We start from the raw sequence: 16,287 nt of genomic DNA on the forward strand, positions 1-16,287 counted from the left end.
TGTTTCTTTGTGCAGACATGCTTTTGATCATAGAAAAATACACCATCTGTTTCTAAATTACTTGTTGTATTGATTTAACAGTTAGTAACATGGGGGGTTTTTTTCTTTTTTTTTTTTCTTTTGCAAATCCATTTTACAAGGTCTCCTGGAAATCTGACAGTTATGTGCAATAAAAAGTAGGGGCTTGTTCATCATAAGATTCCCGCTGCCAGCCATGGGGCTCTGCGTGTGTAGGAACGAGCCATACCCACATGGGCTCCTTGAGCCCCCTGTCCTGCCAAGAGCCGAGCAGCTGAGTGCTTACGTGCCCCATAAGAACTATTTCTTTACACCAAATAAGCCGTTCTTGTGCTTTCTCCCTGCTCAAACCACAGGCACCTCACTGCCCTTGTTGCTTTGCATTTTTGCTGCTTTCCATCCATTTTTTGCAGCTTTTGCCCTACTTCTCCTCCTGCACCCCAAAGGCTGCAACAGCACCAGGGTCCCTGCACCTGGGAGTGGGTGTGCACATAGCAAACCACGTCCCCCCTGAAAACGCCTCCCCCAAGCTGCATACCTTCACAGGGGCAGCAAGGGCAGTCTACCCCCAGCCCCAGTAACTGCGCCTACACTCACCTGCCAGGGACAGGCTCACCTTCGTTAGCAAAATCATTCATTTAACAGTGGTGCATCAAGATTTGCCCTGCCCAGAGCAGGGGCTCTGCAGCTCACAGTCTCCTTGCCTGCAAGCGCCACCTCTGCTCAACAAGCACCCGAGAAGCGAGGAGCGGCACTCTACACCCACAGCCGGCAGGAATCCAGGGGTTCCCTCTCCCAAACAAGGCTCCAAAGCGAATAATGCCCACTGCAGCCCAGCCAGCGATGCTGCCGACACACCCCACCACTCTGCTCAGCACCACACCAGGGGCAACTCCCTGCAGTGCAACAGGATGCACGACTCATCATTAAAAATTATACTATTTTGCTGCTAATTAGTTGCTATTCCTCAGCCTGCAGACTGAGCGTTAGCCTTCTCCCCAGCTAATGGCTTTCCTGGGAGAGTCCAGGCTCCCCCACGTACAGGGCCAGGGCAAAAAGAGAAGGTTAACCTGGAATTTGTCACTGTGCAGTGATGCAAACACAGCCCTGTCCCATCCTGCTGTCCCTGTGTGGGTGCAGACGTGGTGCCAAGAGCTGCTCCTGCCGCTGACCGGGGCGCTGGGCTCACAGCCCGGGATTGATGCGCTGGCAAATCACAGTCCCATAAAACCACACCAGCAGATCGGAGCACTGGCACAGCACCTTCCCCAAGGAGATGGCGGATCACAGGGTGGCTGACAGCTCTGGCCCTGCTCCCGGAGAGCCCTTGAGCACCAGGATCTGCATGCAGCCTTGGTGCTTCGTGCTGGGCATCTGCGAGGACAGGCTGCATCACCAGAGCACAGAGCGCTGGCAGCTCTGGGAGGTTTTCTCGGGGAACTCGGCCGTTTCTGGGTACCCTCTGTAGCTCACCTGCAGCAACCACCACCGCAGCACAGCCCCTCGCTTTTTGGGATAAAAAAAGGCCTTTTGGTGCCAAGCCCCACACTAACAGGGATGCACCTGGGGTAACAGTGCTCGAGGTCAGTCCAGGAAGCACTCTGTAAATACCGGCTGGCTGCCCGCAGACAGCGTAACCACACTGTGAGGGCTGCATTCGCCACCTGACTCGCCCTGCAAGGTCGGCATGTGAAGGGAACAACGTTCAAAGCCTGTGCTGCCACTGAGCCAAGCGGCTACTTTTACTGGAAGAAAAAAAAAAAAAAACCAACGTAAAAAGCAAAACACAAAACTTCTTCTATGCCTGTCCTCTGCTGAGCATCCTGAAGCACGAAGCGCAAGGTATTCAAACCCAGCTGGTCTCGCCAAAGCTGGTGCAAGCATCAGTGCATCCCTCTATGCTGCACCCAGCACAGCTTTGGGCACCTTAAAAAACTTTTTGTCCCCATCTGAAATCGCCCCCCAGGGTCCCCAGCACCCCCAGACCAACACCACCAGCTCACAGCAACATCCCACAGCCTCCAAGCAAAACCTTTCCTTCCCCTGGCAGAAAACCCCGAGGCACAGCCCTGGTAGCACCCGCAGATTGTCTGCTTCTCCAAGCAAAACCAGGATACCGATCTTGGCTCCCACTGGTTATGATCTGCAACGTTTATTTGACCCTGAAAAAAAAGGCATTTTCATGCAGAATTTTTTGGTTCATAAAAGAAGTTATTTCCCAGCAGCCACCTGACAACCCTCCCCCCTGAACAGAGAAATAAAGTGACCCAGGAGTTAGCAAAATAAAACGAACCATCCAACTCCAACAAAGAAAAGTGGTTCCTATCATTTGACACAGTATGGAAAAATTTGGCAAATAGAGCTGATCTGCAGTTCCCATCCCTCAATCACTACGGAGCTGGCTTCGGTCTCCAGCCCTCGGGTTGTCCATCCAGGGGACAGACACACGTCCTTGTCTGCAGGACCTGGGGACTCTCTGGGGGGTCTAAGCCAGGCAGGCAAGAGCTGCCACATCAGCATTTTTAACTGGGCAATATAAATATAAAACATCAATACAAACGGGTTCTTTGTACAGAAAATATCATCTCACAAGGCACTGGGGTGACGACTGCGTGGCCGCTCGCGGCGGGCTCCGACCGGGGTTCCTCCAGCCACTGCCGAGCATCGGGTTGGAGGAAGGAGGGGATGGGACCAGAGAAGTCCCAGTGCCGCCATCCGAGAGGGATTTCACCCCACCGCTGCCCCTCGATGCCCCGGGAGCGGTTTTTCACAGCCAGATGATGCTTTTCCTTGGCGGGGGTGGTGTGACCCCATGGGGGCTCCGGTCTCCTTGGGATGGCTGGGCTGGGTTTGGCCTGGAGGGAGGTGCAGAGATCGGCCGGGGGCTGGGGCTGCTCTGCCCGGCGCCCCACTCCCTCTTCATGCCAGCAGCCCCAGCCGGGTCACCTTGGCTGACAGGAAGGAGTGGATGATGAAGACGATGGTTTTGGGGCAGGAGTGAAGGTCTAATTGCTGTAAGAAAGGAACAGAGGGATGTTTGCAATGGGAAGGGCTGTCCCTGGAGCAGCCGGCTTTCTGCTTAAAGCCAGGAGGGCAGGGACCACCCAGAGCCCCCCAAACCTCACCACGGCCCTACCAGGGCCCCAGGAAGGGCTGTGCACCACATGGGCTGTGAGCGGCCAGGAGAGGGTGGCTAGACCATGCCTCACCCCCACGTGCCAAGCAGGATGGGTGCTGTGCACAGGGCGGGTGCTCTGCTCTCCCCCTCCCCCCGGGGCCGGTGGGAGCATGGGTGGGGGGTGGCCAGGGTAAAGCCAACTCACAATCTCTCCCTCCGGGCCACCAAAGTCCAGGTAGAGCATCTTGGTGCCGTCATCAGAGGACATCTGCAGCTTCTCAAAGGGCTGCTGGAGCAGGATGGTCTTGCTGAGCCCGGGCTCGGTGGTGGAGATGGTGAAGCCCTTGTCGATGTGGATGGACAGGGTGCAATCCTGCCCCTTCCACGTGCAGGCTGAGGACAGGGAGAGGGGTGAGACGGCGGCCGCCCGCCCCGCCGCCCGGGACCCCCGGCCCCCCCTCACCTGCCGAAACCTCCTGGACCAGCTCGGCGGCACCGTGGGTGCCGTCCACCAGCAGGCGGGTCCACAGCGCCAGGTCGCGGGGGCTCTCCAGGCTGAAGAGGTGGGTCTGCACGCCCAGCCGCGTGCCGGTGCGCAGCGCGAACGACAGCTCTGCCTCGTACAGCGCCGAGCCCTTGGCCGGCCCCGAGTGCACCAGCCTGCGGCACCGCCGCGCCTCAGCACCGGGCCTCAGCACCACTCTGCACCCCACCCCACACCTCAGCACCCTGCTCCACGCCCCGCACCGCGCCTCAGCTCCTCGCACCACAGCGCCGCTCCGCACGGCGCTTCAGCACCCCGCACAGCACCCAGCACCCTGCTCCGCACCGCTCTGCACCCCGTTCCGCACCGCACCGCGCTCCGCATCGCTCCGCTCCCCGCTCCGCATCCGGGCCGGCCGGCAGGGGGCGCTGCAGCCCCGCGGATGCCCCCGCCCCGCCAGCAGCTCCCGACGCCCCCCCCGGGGCTCCAGTCCCCGGCCCCTGCCACCACCCCGGGGCTCTGCCCTGACCCCCAGCCCCTGCCACCACCCTCGGATGCTGCCACCACCCGGGGATGTGCCCTGACCCCCTGGACACAGTCACCATCCCTGGGGTCTGCGCTGACCCCCAGCCCCTGCCACCACCCCGTCCCCAGCGCAGGACAGGAGGGCCCTGGGCTGGTGGCCTCTACCTGGTGGCGATGAGCGGGTAGCTGTGCGCGGGCTTGCCCAGGGCATCCCGGCTCTGCGGCAGGCTGCCGTACAGCAACAGCTCCTTCTCCGTGAGGACAGCCAAGAGGTTCCTGGTGCCGGTGCTGGGGAGCTGCAAAAGGGATGGGGTCAGGCCCACTGGCAACGCGGCGGTGGCAGTGGGGTGGCAGGGGGCCGGGGGTACCTGCTCGGTCAGCCAGCCCACGTGCTTGACCTCCCGTCCAGCCACCGCGCCGGCACCTGCCAGCTGGGCTCGCAGCTCCTCCTTCACCCGCGGCAGCAGCGCGCCCACATTTGCCTGGATGGCACTGAGCCATGACTGCGCCGTGGCCTCGTCCTTCGCCCGCAGGAAGAGGGCAACTCGCCCGTCCGCCGAGCACACCTCCAGGTACCTGCAGGGACATGGCCCCGATGGGTCCCCGCCAGCCCTCAGCACACTAGGGCACCACGGTGGCACTGCCACCCCCCGGCACCATGCCCTGACCTGTGCTCCGGGTCAGTGGGGAGGCACTTGCGGGACACGTAGCACATCTTCAGAGGCACGGTCTTGCCCTCCCGGGGCTCCCGAGGGGGTAGGAGGGGGGATGACCGCTTCTGCAGAGTGGTGGGCGAGGGGTCCCAGCTGACCGTTGCCCCCGCAGAGGAGTTCTTGAAGTAGGGTGAGATCTCCTTCATGTACTTCACTGGATGAGAGACAGCACCCAGTTGAGGGCATGGCACGGGCCAGCGTGGCCTCATCCTGCCCACCAGCACCCATCTACCCCACTGAAACCCCTTGCACCCTCCCTGCATCGGAGCTGGTGCCACCTCATTTACCTCCCCAGAGCTGCCACCCAAGGGTGCCACAGGTCCTCTGTCCTGCACCCCTGTGGGTGCAGTGAAGGGATGGCACTGGTGGACGAGGTCATACCTGGGGACCCTCCCAGTGCCCCTGCCCCACCATCCCAGCCCAGGGAGACCCCTCTAGGAGGGATACAAATAGCCTTTTCCCCCTCTTTTTCCTTTAACCTAGATGAGTTCACAGATCCAAGCCTGATCCAGGTCCCTGGGGCAGCACATGGAGGCAAGGGGCGGGGAACGGGCAGGAGTCCCAGGCCAAAATTACACAGTCCAAACTGTGCTGGTACAGCCGGTCCCACCGCGAACTGGGAGCAACAGCTCTCAAATACCACGGCTTGGCCCCAGGAAAAGCCTTGAACCACGTGCCTGCAGCTCGCATAGTCCTGCCCCGCTGAGTTACAAACCAGGGACAAGAAATCAGCTCTCAGTCCGCAGCGAGTCTGGCTCTGGAGCCAGAGCCCTCAGAGCCATGCTGGGACGGCAGCTGGCTCCTGAGGTTTAGGGGAAGGGGGAGATGGGTGAACTGATGCAGCCCCAGAGCTACACCCTGAAAATTAGGTCAGCAGCACCGGCCCAAAAGTTTTGGCTGAGCAGGGGGGGGATGCCAGGTACGGTCCTGCCCTGGGACCAGCGTGGGACCAGCTGGTGGCTCCAGGGAAGGGCTTCCCTTTGGTGGCCCTTGGGGAAAAGACCATGGGACAGACACACACGCCTGCTGCCACGTCCCCAGCCGTCACCGCTGGTTTCACTCCAGGTCCCAGTCAGCAGCGTGGGTGGCAGGAGGGGGGACACGAGCCTGGCTTTGCAGCCGACTCTTGTAGGTTGCTGGTTGGTGGATCAGTTCCATCACTGCAGCAAAGCCACAGCAGCCTGGTTTTGTGCCAGAAAAAAACCCTTTTCCCACCAGGAAAGAGCCTGCGAGCAGAGCCTACCACCCCCACCCTTCACCTGCCCACCACCATCCCCCCCTCCCCTTTGCCCCTATCCCACCGAGCTCCCCAAAACCTCCAAGTCCTGAAATCCCAGCAGAAGCTGAAGGAGGCATGGAGGGGAGCAGCGCCCCGTGGGACGCCCCGCTCTGCCCAGCCTCAGCGGGACGCAGCTATAAACGGCTGCGATGCCACTGCAGCACGTGGGTTGGGTTACCCCGCGGTGGCCCCGGGGCCAAGGAGGCAGCGTGGGGCCACCAGCCTCGTGCCCTGCGCCTCCTGTTATAAATAGCCACCGCATTCCCGCAGGCATTTGAGCCGCGTTGGATTTTACCCCGAGTCATTAATCTTGGCAGCGGGGACCTGCCATTATCCCAGTGCCTGGGAACTAATTGGAGTTCAGAAAGATACCATTCAGCCGCTGAAACCCGAGCAGCATCCCCGTGCCAGCCCACGGCTCCCTGGGCATGCAGAGGACGTCACTGGCATTAGCTGTGCGATGCTGGGGTCACGTCCCGACGGAGCCACGGAGGAGAGGAGCAGTGCCCAGCCCAGGACGGGGCACAGAGATTTAGGCAACGGCCAGCATCTCTGGCACATGGCTTTAAGAGGATTTAAGGCTGGCCACCAAGCACTGAAAGGTTCCTGCAGGACAGGGGGGTCCCAAGCCAGCACAGGGAGCTGGGATGTGTTGGAGGCTGCAGTGCTCCCCCGGGGGCTGTGCACTGGAGCTGGGCCACCATCCCATGGGAGCTGCTGTCTCCTCCGGTGACCCCAGCATGGGCTTTAGAGTGGGTTGACTTACGCTTCTGCCGGTCCCTTCACTGCAGCGGAATCGCCTGGTATTGAACGGACTCATTAATTTAGTCTAACTCATTAAAGCAAACAACCCATACCATATTATGTATGATCTCTGCTACTGGTAACTGGAATTCTTGATATTATTTTTTTCCTAATTAACATCTTGCAGTGCTAGGGCTCCTAGCCTGGCTGCCCTCTCCTTTTTAGCCAGCACCCTCCAAAAATCACTTGGCAGAACTCCGCCTCACTGCTGCTGACTTAAAGTCACCTTCAGCAGGCAAACAGCCCTCGGGGTGGCTGCTGGGCTAATCCACGTGGCCCCCGAAGTCACACAGGCTCCCTGCTCCCTGGGGGGAGACAGCCAGAGCAGATGCTTACGGACACCGATGCCTGGATGGTCCCTCTGCAGAGCAGTTACAGCACAGGGACCCCCAGGCCCACAGCATCACTGGGGCACTGCGTGTGCCCCGAACCCTGCAGCAAGCTGCATCAGGGACATGTTTAAAACTAAAGGCCCTAGGTCTGCCCTGCTCTTCTCTCTGTGCTGTAGTAGGGGGTTTTCTCCCCAGAACTCCATAAAGGGGCAAAACCATCAAAATTCCTTGGGTTTACTTCTTGGGTAACAGATCCTCGCCCTCCACCGGCCCATCCCTCCTAAGGATGAAGAACAAGCCCAAACCAAACACTCCTGTGCCCTCAATCCCAGATCACCATGACCTTCCCCACACACATGCCCACAGCTCAGCACTGCTAAAGCAAAGCTCCTGGCCCCCGAGAGCTTCACTGAGGAGCCACAAACCTTCCTGCAGCCAGGAAAACAACCCCAGCTGCACAGACCTTCAGCAGCAGGCTCAAGAGTACCCACTCACTGCCTGGGCCACCGGCTCGGTGCTGGCAGGCTCAGCTGCAGCGCGGTGATCACGGCACGCATTCAGTGCAGAGAGGTTTGAGATCGCGTTGCTGACGGGTCCCTGCTGCTTCCCTGCCAAGAGCCTTCCAGAAGCATCATGGTTGGGCTCAATTATCTTAAGGGTCTTTTCCAACCTCGATGATTCTATGATCTACACAGCACGGCAAGTCAAAAAGGCCCGACTGTGCTGGTGGCCATCACATCAGGAAGGCTTCCAGAGAGGTCCTGGAGATCCAGTGCTGGCCCTAAGGAGCTGCTAAACCCATCTCCAGCTGGTCCCCCTCTGCCTCAGGACTAACAGTGCAAAAGTAACATGTTAAATGGGGGGGGTCAGCACACACACACTCCAGAGACACACCCTGAAATAACCCGTAAACTTCAAGCTGATGCTGTGATGTGCTTCCAAATGCTTAACGCAGGGGTGGCTGCCACAGCCACCCTGTCCAGCATCCCACCCAGGGACCATCCCCTGGCCCCAGCTCAAAGCACAAACAAGGAGCAGCTGCCTCAGCTCGAGCCTTTCCACCCCAGGGAGGAAGGCACCATGGGATGCTGCAGGGTGGAGATGCCACTGCTGTCCCCTCCAGCCCCAGGACCCTGTCCCAGCACTCAGTGCCACGTGCCATGCCCCAGCTCTTTGCTAAATATTCTCCTGTGCTGCACAGCCAGCTGCACCCATGGGCCAAGTGATCCTATGGGAGATCATAGGACAACTCTCTATGTTTCCATGGGAGGAGAAACATCCCCAGGAAACTCCTTAGGGAAAGCAAAACTTCAGGGCAGCAAGGTGTGGAGAAAGTAGGAGGATGTGGACCCTCCCCACCTCTCTGCATCACCCCCAGGTCAGGTCCAAAGCCTCTGTTTCTGCTTGGGTTCCTTACCACATCTAAACCATGAGAGCACACATGGCATTGCTGAGCTGCTCAGACCCCGAGGGCTGTCACATCTGCCAGAAGACATTCACTTTAGTGTCCCACAAAGGGCTGGGGACCACCTCAGCACTTTCTCTCCTGATGCCCTTCTGAGCCCAGAAGGGCAGCAGCAACAGGAAGCCGCACAAATCCTGTCTGCCACCACCCGCCTCTGCTCGAAACCCCCTTCCACTCTGCACTGTGTGTTATTTACTCCAGGATCACCTCAATTTTACAGGCATTTCACATTTCACACCATGTACATCTCCACCCTCTGCAGCTGCCCAGGTTTCCCACAATTAGAGCAATCAGCCTGCCAGAGCCGGGCATCCCCAGCACCAGCTCTCCCAGCACCCCTTAGCTTTTCTGAATTCCAGCTTCCAAGCTGCTACTTGGCTGAGTGAGTCGGGGAGAGCTGCGACAGCCCCAGGAGCTGCCCTGCAGCCAACAAGCCCTGGGCTGCTGTGGAAGCGAGATGCCCACAGCTGCCCCAGCTCCCTCCCACTGCCCCCAGTTCTCTCCCTGTGCCAACACAGCACAGGAGCCTCACCAGGAAAACCACTCCTGGCCCAAAGCCCTTCCCAGGGCAGCTGGAAGGATGTCTATCAACCTCTCTTCTGCTGTGGAGGGTCTCTAGCAAGCAAAAAAAAAAAAAAAACAACCACACAAAACCCAAGGGAAAAATAAGGTAAAGGAGAGCAACTCTCCCTAAAATAACAATGTAATATAAATACAGTCAAACTCCTCCTGCAAATATCAAGAGAATAGTTTGGCACATCCCAAAAAAATCTTGGCAGGACACGGCAAGAGGTATCTGTGTGTCCTCAGGCCCGGCCAGCAACGACACTGAGGAGCCAGGAGCTAAGCTGAGCAGCTCGGGGTGAGATCTGGCACATGGAGCCACTGCTGACAGTCAAGTTAAAATGCATCACCTCCCAGCCCTGCCGCTCTGGAAAGTCTCACCCCAGCTCACTGCCCTGTGAGGAGGTACAAGCTCTCCCAGTTTTGCCACTCGCTGCAACACCACTTGTGAACTACCCTAAAAACTCCTAAAACCAGGAATGAACGCAGCCAGGAGGAGTGAGGCAGCAACAGACACCACCTGTGCCAAACTACTCGGTTTCGGTACTTACAGCAACTGTAAGGGAGCTTGGAGTCACACCTGGCAGCATGCGGGGACCAGAAAGTGCCCAAGTGATGTTAAGGTGCTTTTCCCCAAGCTCTGGAGTGAGCCCAAGCAGGAGAAGGGAGCAGGGACACACACACCCTGTTAACACTCTTCAGGTGCCCTAAGGCCACCCCCTGCCCCTCAGCCCCCCACCCCTCCTCAGGGCAGGGCGTTTGGCTGGCCAGCTCTTGGAGAGCCATCGGGGTGGCAGATCTAAGGCAGGGGACACCGTGTCCCAGGGCAGGGCCACCACCTCTGCAGGGCAGTGACAGCCTGACTGGGACCGCACCGCTGTGCCAGCTCCACCATCTTCCATGAGCAGGGCTGTACCATGCTGGCAAACCCAGAAAGGGCTGGAGATGGAGATGCACCACGTTTAGACACAATGCCCGTGATCGAACAAGTAGTACAGACCCCTGCCCTGCACCAGCTCTTGCCTGCAGCAACCCCAAGTAACACAGCACTGCAGGAGTCCAGTAGCATCAGCTACAAACTATGCCCAAAGCCTCCACAGCATCATGGGGGGAGCCAGCCCAGCCCCACTCTCCTCCCAAGGGTCCCTGCTGGGAGTTTTAATTAATTAAGAAGCCCGGTAGGTCATACCCGCGCTCAGCAAGCTACAGAAAAGGTCCTGCCTGCAATTGCCTCCTGGAAAGGAAACCTGGCAGCACCCAGCTCCCCAGGGGGGATGGAGGAGGAGGAGGAGGTGGTCTAGGGTGAGGGATTGTTCTCTACAGAAAGGGCAGCTCATCTCACCTCCCACAGGACCTCTAGCAAAAAGGAAACCCACACCAAAGTAAAGGATGAAAAGAAAATAACAAAAGAGGGTGGTCCAAGAACAGCAGTTACAGGGAGGAATTCTGCAGACTCCCAGAGAAAGAGGCTCTTGTATTTCTCTTTGGTCAAAAAAAAAAAAAACCCAACAACCAAAAACCACCCCCCCACCAACAACCATCTCTGCTCCCAGCAGCTGTGCAGAGCAGCACATTCCTCCAGCTGAACCGTGGTCCCAGGAGAGGAGGAACCCACAGCAGAAAGGGCTGAGCGAAGCTAAAAATGAAAATCTGGAGCTGAGACAATCTGGGGAAGGCACAGAGCCACGGCGGTCACTGGCAGCAGAAGACACAGAACTCTTCTCTGTCCAGGCAGAGCCCAGAGCACTGCCCCAAAATAAAACATCCCTTTGGAGCCCTACAACAGGAAGGGTCTCTGGTGCCAAGACCCTCTTGGTTAGCCAGGGTGACCTGGGGGGCTGGTTGGCAGTGAGGGGAGGGGGAAGGGTCCCAAGGGACAAAACCTGGGTGCTCGCCCCTGCCTGGCCAAGCTGGCAGAGGGTGGACAAGCACAGACAGATGTGATGCGAAGGGTAACAGCAAAAGAATGGGGTCTCTCCCTCAGAGCTCCCACAGTCCCAACCCATCAGCCCTCACCCACTCCCCAAGCGGGGTCTGGGGGGCTCCTGCAGTGTGCCAGGCCCCGCAGGGCTGGGAGACACCAGGAAGTGGCCACCCAGTACCAAGAGGGAGCCCATTCCCAGGGGACCAGCTGGGATGTCCCCTGGGATGGCGAAGGCTGCATCCCTGGGATGTTTGTAGCCTCAGCTGCCAGATTGGGAAGGAGGGGGGGCTGCAGCTGGGGTTCAGCTGCTGGGGATCCCCTGAGGATGCAGCTCCTGCTGTTGCACTCCGAGCTGGCCCCGCCTGCACCCGGCAGCCTGCTCCTCCTGCACACCTAAAATCCATCCCTGCAAAACAAAAGGTGCTCAGCAAGCAGCAGGGTGCCCGTGTACCCCCACCGCCCTGCTGGTGTAAGCCTGCAGACCTGCACCAGCCAAGGATGTGCATTTAGATGAAAATCACAGGAAAAGCAGAAAGTTTTCTGTTACCCCAGGAACTGCAGACCTCAGGGTGATGCTGTACAACAGAAGAGTCGCAAACCTCATAACCTGTCCCACATCTCCCATTGCTGCCTGCTTGTGGTCCTGCAGCTGGGAGACAGAGCTGCAGGGCATTGAGTGGTCTCTCCCTCTCTGGGGAGGGATAGGGAGATCCAAGCAGTTACCTCCAGCTCTCTGGATCAGCAGATAAACCAGACTGTACATGTTGGTTTCCATTTGAAAGACTATGTAAACGCATATGCGGCTGATGTGGCATCCCTGTGTTCCCAGTATATCCCCGGAAAAACAGGGATCAGCCTCCTGGAAGAAGGACCCTCCCCTCCCCTCACACCCTCATCTCCTACCTTCCAAGACCACCTCCTTGCCCGTCTTCTTCAAGGCCTGCACCGCCTCATCATGCGTTGCCTCGGAAAGGTCAGTCCCGTTGACAGAGAGGATGGCATCCCCCACGTACAGCGCCTCAGTCTGATCCGCTGCCAGCCCCTTAAATATCTTGGAGATCAAGATGGGCATTTTATTCTCTCGGCCACCTTGAAACAGAAGAGAAACGAAGTGGTTGTGGCTGCTGAAACACACGGAGGAGCAGGTGGGGAGAGGGCTGCTCGGGTACCAGCCGCCCCCGTCAGGGCTGAACCCTTCTCCCAGCGCTCGACCGTGCCCTGCCAGGACAGCCCGTGGCCTCGTCTCCTCAAATGCCCAGGGCACGCCTGTAACAACCAGCCAAAATACCACGAGGCCTTAGAGCAAACGAAGACGAATGCTCCAAACCCACTCCGAACGGTCACAGATTTCCTCACAGACCGAACATGTAACCTGGCCATCTCCCCATCAATTTTGGCAGGAAAGCATGTCTTTATCTGCATTATTAATCACATGTGGTGAGCGACTATCCCTGCTCCAAGGACTTCATGATCTAGACAGATAAGACAGCTGAATGTTTTTGGAGCAGCAGAAGAGCCAAGGAGAAGCGAACCAACCTGGCTGTTCACTCCTCTCCACACAGTAGCCCCATTTACCTTCGGTTCCCCACTCCCCAGTCTAAAACAATGCTATTCAAACCTCCGGGCAGCTTGAGGAGATCAATTTGCACATTAACTTTTGAACCCGCCAGGAGATCCAAGCAGCACCGCTGCCTCCGTGCCAGGGAGCAGGGGTGCAGCAACTACTGCCAAGCCCCAGCCCGGGCAGGGGCAGCTGGGGACCGGCAGCCCCCGATGTGCCCTGCGTCCCAGGACAGCCTGTCCTGAGGAGCCTCCGAGAGACAACCCCTCATCCCGGAGGTGGTGAGCCCAGCCTGCTGCCACCGCCAGCCCCAGGGTTGCTCCCAGCCAGTGCCACAGGCACTTCCTCGCTCAGACGCCTGCCAAGCCCCTCGGAGGGCTCCGGTTATCAGCTGTCAGAGGCCCCGGCGGGGGCTGCTCCGAGCTGCTGAGCCCGTGTCCCTGCAGCAGTGGCTCCCCGTCCCTGCAGCAGGGGCTCCTCGCCTGGGCTGCCGGCACCGAGAGCCCCTGCCAGGGCCAGGAGCCTCCGCCAGCTCGGCTCCTGCACAGCCCCCCGCTGCCCGGCCAGCCAGGGGACGGCCAGCCCAGCAGCTACACCCTCGCCACGTCCCCAGGCAGGACACCCTACCCGCACCCCGGGTTGTGGTGAAGTGTCCCTGGGTGAAACGCAGCTGGGCTGCATTTTAACGGGGCAGCGATGCCCTCCCGCAGCAGCAGCAGCGGTGGCACCGGCAGGGCTGCACGGCCGCCCAGGGCAGCTTCTGCCTCCCAGCTTGGATGGCGACTACTTGGTTTCTACATACGTCACTGCAAAAATAAAGTTTTAACTGAATCAAGTGAGGTTTTCTCCTTTCTTGGGAGAGCCACAGAGCTAGCAATAACTTGGCAGCCAAGGGGTTATTACGAAGGGGGCTTTATGCTTCACAAAGGGAAGGGCTGGCAGGCTCGGGCACCCCACAGACACAGCCAGTGGCACTGTTTCAACCCACTCCCAGCACCCGGACATCCACAACACAAAACCCTCCGCTTCCAGCGGGAGACAGAGGCTGCGGCCGCGTCCCCTCCAAGTTGGGAGGAGAAGCCACGTCAGGAGGCGAGAGCCACCCTGCGCTGCCTGCCGAGCCCGCTGCCTGCCCTGCCTGCACACGGAGCTACGGACCCTCCTGCCCATGCACCGTGACGGCCCTTTGCTGCCTGTTCGCTGCTGCTTTCATCTTCCTTTCGTGGAGTTTCTAACACACCCGGAGCGGCATGAAAAGCCAAGGCAGGCAGAAACGCCACCCTTGCCCCATGAAGTTTCCAGCCTGAAGTTCAGGCGAGTCACGGCATGAGGCAGCTCCGGAGGGGAAGCAGGGACTGTAACACGGAGGCTTCCCACTGCTCAGCTCAGAGCGGACATCTCTAAGGCTGAGCGGTTTGGTGGTTTGGTTTAACATCCCAGCTCTCCGCACCTGGACATCTCCAAGGGCTTCACGGTTGCTTCCTTCATTTTGCCGGTAGTTTAAAAGGGGCATTTCCCAGCACAGGGGCATGGAGGGGACAGGGACACACTGGCAGAGCCCTCCCTTCGCCTGCAAGAGAGCAGCTCTTGCATACCCTGTGTGTCCCACCTGCCTCGTAAGGCAGCACCCTACCCTCGCGTGCAGGGGGGGGCAGTGGGGTGCCCCCCCAGCTCCCCGATGCCGGGGACCCCCGCTGCAGCCGGGGCATGGGGGGCAGGGGCTGCCAGTCACTGTGGCACCCCAAAGTGCCGCTCCTTCCGTGGGCTGGGGATGTTTCGGGTCCCATCACTGCCACGTGTCCCCTGCCTCGTCCCGTGCAAGGGCCGGCTTCGGGCAGCGCCACGGGCTGTGAAGACCCCCGACCCCAGCCCCGGCCCCAGCTCCGCTCCCCCCCAGGGTTTTCTCCCAGGCGGTGGCAGCGAACGGCTGAAATGGCGGCAGCAACAGGTCCCGGTGCCCGGTACCTCCCGCCCGCCCCGGGACCCCCCCCCCCGGCCCGGCCTCACCTTTGATGCTGATGCCGAGCCCCCCCACGTCCTGCTTGACGACGCGCACCGTGCGCCTGATGTTGGCGAGCGCCTCGGGCACGGCGGAGCCCGGCTCGCCGCCGTTCAGCTGCGCCGGCGGGGCCTCGCCGGGGCCGGGGCTGTCGGCCGGGCTCACCCCCAGCGCGTCCTCGGCCAGGCTGAGCAGGACGCGCAGCCACTGCCCGCCGGGGCCGCGCAGCTCCAGCAGCCCGGTGCGCGGGGCGCGCCTGCCCGCCGCCATCTTCCGCGCCTGCCGCGCCGCCCCCGCCGCTCCCACCGCCCCGCTCCGCACCGCTCCGCGCCCCGCGCGCTGCCCGCGCGCCGCCCCGCGCACCGCCCCGCGCGCCGCCCGCGCACCGCCCCGCCGGGACGGAGTCCGTCGGGTGCTCCCCGCTGCCGCCCGGGATGGGGCACCGGGGGGGACACGGCTCCCCGCTCTGGCCCAGCACGGCCACGGGGAGTGACCCAGGATCCCAGTCTCCGTTGCTTGTCCTGGGTCTGGCCCTGGATGTGCTGGGGGTCCCCATGCCATGCTGTGTCACGGGAGGAGTGGCAGGGGCCGGGCAGGGGGCAGCTGGCTCAGCCCTTCACGTGCCCCCCAAGAGCCACAGCCCCCCAGCAGCCGCAGCCCCTGCCCACCCACCGTGGGGTGCCCAGCAGGCAGCCAGAGCACCGGAGTGAAGGCCTGGGGCAGGGGTCGGCAGGGCTGGGCGGGTTGCTGGGGGGTCCCAGGGAGCACCCCGCTCCCGCACCCAGCCAAACCCTGGGGGCACCTCGGGGTGGGTGCTGTGGTACAGGGGGTTCTGTGCAATGCACCAGCTTCCCAAAACACTTTTGGCTCCTTTATTGGGGCCAGCAGTGGCCCAGGGGCAGGCGGTGGCCCAGGGGCAGGCGGTGGCCCTGGTGGCCCCAGGGGACGAAGCCAGGCCAGCCTGCAGCCAGCCCTGACCACGGCGCCTCTGCAGCAAGCCCGGGGCAGGCACCTCCTCACAGCCCCCACGGACGCTGGGCAGGAGCAAGGCTGGGGGAGATGGTGTTTGCAGACATTCAGAAAACTCCATGTTGCTTTTCCCTTGCTTGTCCTGGATCTTGACAACAGGAACAATATTTTGTCTCCTTTGGCAGACCCGGATTTTTTTCTGCAGCCAAGAGGCAGCAATTAAGAGTAGAAAATAACCTCTAGAAGTAGCAAATACCTGTTGGCACATCCCCTGTGCCCCTTGCACTCCTAGCACTTCAGGCAGCTCCAAAGGGCCTCCAGGATGGGGCTGATGATGAGGCCCCAGGCAAAACACAAGGATGTGTAAGAATTCAGTAGCTTTTGCTGCAGGCTGGGGAGGGGGCAGAGCGAGGGGCTCTGGCCGTACGGGGCAGGGGGGCCACAGCATGCACGGCCCCGCACTGCGGGGGCTGCAGCCAGCCCTGAGCATCAGCCACGCACAGAGGGGGAAGAATGCTCCTCAGGCTCCCGC

At 60.3% G+C, this 16,287-nt stretch overlaps 1 protein-coding gene across 1 annotated transcript; it reads right to left on the minus strand.

Annotated features, from left to right (window-relative positions):
• Window positions 1-2,140: 2,140 nt before the first annotated feature.
• On the minus strand, window positions 2,141-15,097 carry SNTA1 (syntrophin alpha 1). Its single transcript, XM_055814534.1, has 8 exons — window positions 14,795-15,097; window positions 12,130-12,315; window positions 4,814-5,012; window positions 4,514-4,721; window positions 4,311-4,441; window positions 3,600-3,796; window positions 3,342-3,529; window positions 2,141-3,030 (listed from the first exon to the last, which is right to left on the minus strand). The coding sequence occupies exons 1-8, from the start codon at window positions 15,054-15,056 to the stop codon at window positions 2,938-2,940; spliced, it is 1,464 nt and encodes a 487-aa protein (XP_055670509.1). The 5' UTR covers window positions 15,057-15,097; the 3' UTR covers window positions 2,141-2,937.
• Between the last annotated feature and the right edge of the window lie 1,190 nt (window positions 15,098-16,287).

This window comes from Falco peregrinus, chromosome 9 (assembly GCF_023634155.1).
Source record: "Falco peregrinus isolate bFalPer1 chromosome 9, bFalPer1.pri, whole genome shotgun sequence".
NCBI classification, from domain to species: domain Eukaryota; kingdom Metazoa; phylum Chordata; class Aves; order Falconiformes; family Falconidae; genus Falco; species Falco peregrinus.